This window comes from Alosa alosa, chromosome 17 (genome assembly GCF_017589495.1).
Source record: "Alosa alosa isolate M-15738 ecotype Scorff River chromosome 17, AALO_Geno_1.1, whole genome shotgun sequence".
NCBI lineage: Eukaryota > Metazoa > Chordata > Actinopteri > Clupeiformes > Clupeidae > Alosa > Alosa alosa.
The window spans coordinates 2354944-2362443 of NC_063205.1; the positions used below are offsets into that span (position 1 = coordinate 2354944).

The 7500-nt window shown below is 42.8% G+C and overlaps 1 protein-coding gene across 1 annotated transcript in view; it reads right to left on the reverse strand.

Moving 5' to 3' along the window:
- The window catches only part of tcf7l2 (transcription factor 7 like 2), a 184778-nt gene that overhangs the window by 64711 nt on the left and 112567 nt on the right, over positions 1–7500 (reverse strand). The window contains 2 exon segments of the mRNA XM_048268763.1: positions 6734–6875; positions 6877–6909. Of these exon segments, the coding sequence (XP_048124720.1) occupies positions 6734–6875; positions 6877–6909 (175 nt within the window).

Here is a 7500-nt window from a genome sequence, read left to right on the forward strand (position 1 = left end):
ATTTATGGTTATGGATTTGGCAAACGCCCTTGTCCAAAGCGACACAAAAATACAAAACAACATAATATTTAAAAATGAACAGGGAACAGATTAGAATGTTGGTCAAATATAATAAGGAGAATAGTAATAATAAACAATATCAATTCAATCAATAGCCTAATAAAATAAGCAATGAAAATGAGGGGAAAAGCAATAATAAACAATAATGTCCATTCAATCAATAATATAAAAACAATGACATGGTAAGACTACATTAAGGAGAATATCAATAATAAACAATAATATCAAATTAATCAACAGCCTAATTAAAATAAAACAATATTATACAAACCATAACACATAAGCTCATTTACTCACTCATTCATTTATTTACTCACTTATTCACTCTTTCATTCTGGGTGATGATCTAACTTTAACCTTCTTCAAACCTTTCTGGAACTTTTAAAAAATATTATTTATTACTTCATAACTGATTATTATTCAAATGTGAATTATATAAACTAGCTGTGTTAGCAAAGCTAGTGTATTCTGTGGCTACCAATGACATCTCTATGTTGTGTTAGCAAAGCTAGCGTATTCTGTGGCTACCAATGACATCTCTGTGTTGTGTTAGCAAAGCTAGCGTATTCTGTGGCTACCAATGACATCTCTGTGTTGTGTTAGCAAAGCTAGCCTATTCTGTGGCTACCAATGACATCTCTGTGTTGTGTTAGCAAAGCTAGCCTATTCTGTGGCTACTAATGACATCTCTGTGTTGTGTTAGCAAAGCTAGCGTATTCTGTGGCTACGCCCTGTCCGGCGTCCGGCGCAGCCTCAAGCCAGAAACTCATTTGATCTCCTTTTTGGAGTTATGCTAGACTTCTAGAATCCTTGCTCGGACGCAGCATAGCATTTCTCAAACTATGGGCCCTGGTCAAATTATGCCCGGTGCTTCTGCCAGTTTGTTTTATAATTTGCTGCGCAATTTATGAAGGAATCATGGACGGACAGAAAAAGAAAACAAACGTTTTCACAATCAGGAGGAAATAGGCTACATGTTAAGTTGATCTGTTTGCATCTCTCCAGCGTGTGTTGCTGAGCTGGCCCACCTAACAGGGAAGTGAATACCCCCATGTGTCTGCGGGGAACATAGGTACGCTCCCCATGTGTTCTGCTGCTGCCAAAGGCGGTTCTCCTCCGGGATCCCAGAGGCAGGACGGAGCCTCTTGGGGTGAGTGTGGATTTATGACATTCTCAGGCTTCCCTGCAGGAGCGGAACCAGGCTCAGCTGTGGTGGAACGGTTCCAGAAGAATCCATCATCAATATTGACACTCTTTTCTCCATCTGAGGCAGCTGACTGAACTTACACACACACCCGCACACACAAGCACAAACACAGGTGTGCAGGCAACTTTCTCTGACACTACTACTACTTTTATATAACAGAGAGCATTGAACTAAAAGAATGCCATTCATTACTGATTTCTTACTAAATTCACCTGTCATGGTAGTTCCTGATGACCAAAGCAATTACATAAAACAGGGCTGAACTCATGTTCTTTCCCGAGCCACTGACCAAGACTCAATGCACAATAGCTCATTATCAGTTTTCAGATGAAACGCGCACACACACACACACACACACACACACACACATAGACCAGACATTTAGCACTAGACCATGTCCTCAACACATCTTCAGTGAAAGGGTGAATTGTGTGTAGAGAGAGCAGCAGACTCGTCTGAAGCGGGAGATGAGTGTGTGTGTAGGTTTGAAAGTGTGTGTGTGTGCTACTGTGCTATTGTGCTGCTGTACTACTGTGCTGCTGTGCTATTGTGCTGCTGTACTACTGTGCTATTGTGCTGCTGTACTACTGTGCTGCTGTGCTACTGTGCTGCTGTACTACTGTGCTATTGTGCTGCTGTGCTATTGTGCTGCTGTACTACTGTGCTATTGTGCTGCTGTGCTATTGTGCTGCTGTGCTATTGTGCTGCTGTGCTATTGTGCTGCTGTACTACTGTGCTACTGTGTGCTGCTGTGCTATTGTGCTACTGTACTACTGTGCTATTGTGCTGCTGTGCTATTGTACTACTGTGCTACTGTGCTGCTGTACTACTGTGCTATTGTGCTGCTGTGCTATTGTGCTGCTGTACTACTGTGCTATTGTGCTACTGTGCTATTGTGCTGCTGTACTACTGTGCTATTGTGCTGCTGTGATATTGTGCTGCTGTGATATTGTGCTATTGTACTACTGTGCTATTGTGCTGCTGTGCTATTGTACTACTGTGCTATTGTTACTACTGTGCTATTATTGTGCTGTTATGTGCTACTGTGCTATTGCCATTGTGCTGCTGTGCTATTGTACTAATGTGCTATTATTGCTGCTGTACTACTGTGCTGCTGTGTACTATTGTGGTATTGTACCACATATTGTGCTACTGTGGATACTGTGCTGCTGTGCTATTGTACTACTGTGCTATTGTGCTGCTGTGATATTGTTACTGTGCTAGCTGTGCTGCTTTCGTTCACTGTGCTATTGTGCTGCTGTGCTATTGTGCTGCTGTGATATTGTGCTACTGTGCTATTGTGCTGCTGTACTACTGTGCTATTGTGCTGCTGTGCTATTGTGCTACTGTGCTGCTGTGCTATTGTACTACTGTGCTATTGTGCTACTGTACTACTGTGCTACTGTGCTGCTGTACTACTGTGCTATTGTGCTGCTGTGTGCTGCTGTACTATTGTTGCTGCTGTACTACTGTGCGCTATTGTGCTACTGTGTTATATTGCTGCTGTGATATTGTGCTGCTGTGCTATTGTGCCACTGTGCTATTGTGCCACTGTGTTATTGTGCTGCTGTGATATTGTGCTACTGTGCTATTGTGCTGCTGTGATATTGTGCTGCTGTGATATTGTGCTACTGTGATATTGTGCTATTGTGCTGCTGTGTTATTGTGTTGCTGTGCTATTGTGCTGCTGTGCTATTGTGCTGCTGTGTTGTGCTGCTGTGCTATTGTGCTGCTGTGTTATTGTGCTGCTGTGATATTGTGCTATTGTGCTGCTGTGTTATTGTGCTGCTGTGCTATTGTGCTGCTGTGTTATTGTGCTGCTGTGTTGTGCTGCTGTGTTGTGCTGCTGTGCTACTGTGCTGCTGTGTTATTGTGCTGCTGTGTTATTGTGCTATTGTGCTGTGTTATTGTGCTGCTGTGCTATTGTGCTGCTGTGTTATTGTGCTGCTGTGATATTGTGCTATTGTGCTGCTGTGTTATTGTGCTGCTGTGCTGTGCTACTGTGCTGCTGTGTTATTGTGCTGCTGTGCTATTGTGCTGCTGTGTTATTGTGCTGCTGTGCTATCGTGCTGTTGTGTTATTGTGCTGCTGTGCTATTGTGCTGCTGTGTTATTGTGCCGCTGTGTTGTGCTGCTGTGCTATTGTGCTGTTGTGTTATTGTGCTGCTGTGTTATTTGCTGCTGTGTTATTGTGCTGCTGTGTTGTGCTGCTGTACTGTGCTATTGTGCTGCTGTGTTATTGTGCTGCTGTACCAGCCGCTGTGCGCTATCGCTGTGTTATTGTGTTATTGTGCTGCTGCTGTGCTGTATTGTGCTGCTGTGTTGTGCCCGCTGTGTTATTGCTGTGTTGTGCTGCTGTGCTACTGTTGTGTTATTGTGCTGCTGTGCTGCTGTGTTATTGTGCCGCTGTGGTGTGCTGCTGTACTGTGCTACTGTGCTATTGTGCTGCTGTGTTATTGTGCTATTGTGCTGCTGTGTTATTGTGCTGCTGTGATATTGTGCTGCTGTGCTGCTGTGTGCTGCTGTACTACTGTGCTATTGTGCTGCTGTACTGTGCTGCTGTGCTGTTGTGCTACTGTGCTATTGTGCTGCTGTGTTATTGTGCCGCTGTGTTGTGCTGCTGTGCTATTGTGCTGCTGTGTTATTGTGCTACTGTGTTATTGTGCTGCTGTGTTGTTACTCGTACGGTGTTGTTATTGCTACCGTGTTGGCTGCTGCAACGTACTACTTTGCTATTATTAACCGTACTGTTATTGTGCCGCTGTGCCATTGCTGTTATTGCCACTGTTATTGTGCTGCTGTGATATTGTGCTACTGTGCTATTGTGCTGCTGTGTTATTGTGCTGCTGTGATATTGTGCTATTGTGCTGCTGTGCTATTGTGCTGCTGTTATGGCTTTGCAGCACTGTACCCATGCTGTCTCTTGTCCACAGAACCCTGAGTACTGATTGAAACTAATGTTATCCGACATGCTAACTTGTGGGTTAGGGTTTAAAACTAATGTTATCTGACATGCTAACTTGTGGGTTAGGGTTTGAAATATACTAACATGTTAGCTTATGTCTTTTAGTAATATTATTATCCATGTGGTGATTTTTGTGGGGTGCTGTCCTGGATTGCATAACTACATTGTACACAACATGAGTTAGTTTTGGAATTTACTTTTATTTCCATTGGTTTTGTTGTCTTTATAATTAGGTTTTGAATTTCAATTTCCATAACCTGACGATTTTTTATGGATTTGAAAAAGCTTAACTTCCATAACAAAACAATCTTAAGTGTTGAATCTTAAAGATGTTTATGTCACCAGCCGCAGGAAGTAGAAAGAGTGGACGCTGATTCCATCTGCACATACTAAGCCTTTTATTAATACAGGACCGCATGCTACAGAGACTGTACAGCATAGACATTTATTCATTACAAAAAACATCTCCAATGATGAAAAACAAAAAAACAAAACAAAAATCAAAACAGAGAAATAAACAAATAAAAAAAGCCAAATGAAGAGAGAAACGGAAGGAGGAAGAGGGAGGAGCATAAAACATCACAGCCGTTAGGAAACATTCAAAGGACTGGTCTTCAGCGAAGGGGAAGCAGAGGATGGAGCGAACAGCCGCGTCATGTAACCTACTATGGCACCCCATGGATGATTCTCTTGTAGCTTTTTTTTTTTCTTTTTCGTTTTTTTTTTTAAACAGCTTCTTACAACATCAACATGCCTGTTTTTCTATCTACCTATATGTAGTAGTGTACTTAAAAGTGGCAGTTTGTCTGTGTGTGTTTACTTCATTATTGGACATTTTAATGGACCTCCTAATATACACCATTTGCCCGCTAGGGTTTTGTACAGTGTGGTGCCAGGCGACTTTATTCCGTTTTAAAATTTTTAATATTTGACAATCTGCTACCAAACACATTTGTTATAGCAACATTTATACTACATACATAGCAATCTATGTAACGTCACAGCAAAGTATGGTTAAAAAAATAAACAAAACAAAAAACAAATAAAAACAAAAACGAGGATCGACGACAACAACGAATAGAGAACGGAAACCCGAGTGCATCGGAAGGGGGAGTGAAATTATCACAAAATTTTGGCACGGAAAAAATCTGTACACGATTCTACAGTCCTTGAGACGCAAGACTGTATCATAAAAAACAAACAAGGGCTTTTAAACTCTTCATCAACTACTGGAGACACCAAACCAACCATCCCTGTTTTCAAGTGTTCTGTTTTTTTTTCCTCTAGTGTAGAATGGCTTCTAGTGTTAAAATGATGGAGGTCAGCTCACAAGTGGAATCCAAGATGTCAGATGAACAAAAAAGTTTTCAAAAATGGTCTCAACCGTATATAAAATGGGGTCAGCGTGTGCTCAAGTGTGTGCATGTACGTATAGTGTCTGTATCTGTGTCTGTGTATATATATTAATATATATCACTCGCACATTTCTTTTATAAAGAAAAGGAAAAAGACAGAGGTATTGGAAAAGGGACAACATACAAGATACAACAAGCATTCTCTAACTTAATAAATACTACTGGTCCTAACGTTGAATACCCACAACCTGACCCCCCCCTCCCAATCTAAACAAGCCCCCACCCAATCTCAATGTCCCCTTCCTGGAACCCCCCCGGTAAACAGCCAAAGATGTCAAATAAAATAAACAATGCAATGGAACAATGCATATGAACACAGCCCCCCATTCCCCACATTTCTGTACATTTAAACAAGAGAGTAACATAATCATCAATATCATCACCATCATCACACAACTCTGGAAGAGGATCCTCTGCTGGAGAGAGCTCCCCAGGGTCCTCGTGCCCTCCATCTTTTGAAGAGGTGTAAAACGATTGGTTCGCTGGCTCGTATTTCATACAAACAAATAGACCAGGCTGCTCTTTCAGAAAAGAGTGCCTTTCTTAAATCTCCTACTTTATGCTTTATAGGTCTGTTTTAAACACGTCTATGCCCAACTAGGTTAAGAACTACTCTTTTTCTGTTGTACAGACAAAACTAAATCATACAAATTTTGGCAGATTGACGCTATTCTCTACAAATGCATCGTATGTTTCCTCTCCTCATTACATTATAGAATTCCTTTTCTTAAGATAATGAAGGGTCAAATATTGACCAATGAAGTTTGATTAATTAATTAAAAAAGAGAAAATAACAAAGTTCTCTAATATCCAAAGCCTCTTGGCACAAGCAATGAAAAGAGGGAAAAAACCAAGAAAAAGAAGAAAGCAAGAAAGAAAAGATGAATGTAAAACCGTCAGAAGAAAAGAGGAGTGTGTCGAGGGGGTGTGTGGAATTAGTCCAGAGGCTTGGTGACCAGGGACAGCATGGATGGAAGGAATAGGGGGAGGGGGTGGAAGGAATGGAAGGACAAGAGAGGGAGGGATGGAATGGAGGGGGATGGAGGTGGATGGATGGAGCTGGGTGGAAGGAAGGGAATGGGGTGGCTGTGGATGGGTGGAGCGGGGGCTTGAGAGTCAGTGAGAGAGGCTGCATCTGTTCAGCCTGCGGTTTGGGGGGGGCGGAGGGAGGGGAACAGGGCGGGGAGTCCAGTAAGCCCCCCTTCAGAGGGGAGGGGGGCAGGCAGCTACTCGCCTTTGGATGTATGGATACACTTTTTCCTCCTGGGGGCAAGAGAAACAGGTGATGAGAATCACAAATAAACACACACACACACACACACACACACACATAGAAGCACATGAACCTGGAGCTTTGTGATTTCCTCTTCAAACACACACACACGACTACATCTACAGCTCACAACCCAACCCAGCTCAGCTCACACACACATGTGAACCAGTGTCCAGGGCAGACACACCCATTCAGCTCACCTTGGCCTGGTTCTAACCCACCGACTTTGGCCTTGTTCTAACCCACTTTGACCTGGTTCTAACCCACCCACTTTGGCCTGGTTCCAGACCGTATGAGCGCTACTCCTGGGGAATCGGGGGATTTGCGTCTGACCCCAGAAGGTTCACTGAAGAGGACAGCAAAGCTCTCAGGCTCACGGCTTCACCTTTGACCCGGAAGTACTTCTCTCACAACATGTAGCACATGGGTACATGGTGGGAGAGTAATACACACCCACACACACACACACACACAGAATTTTTACAAAGCCACAAAGAAAGCAAGAAAGAATGAGTCATGGAAATGAACGATATGGAAAGAGACAGAAAGAGGGAAAGAAAGACACCACAGAAGGCCGGGGG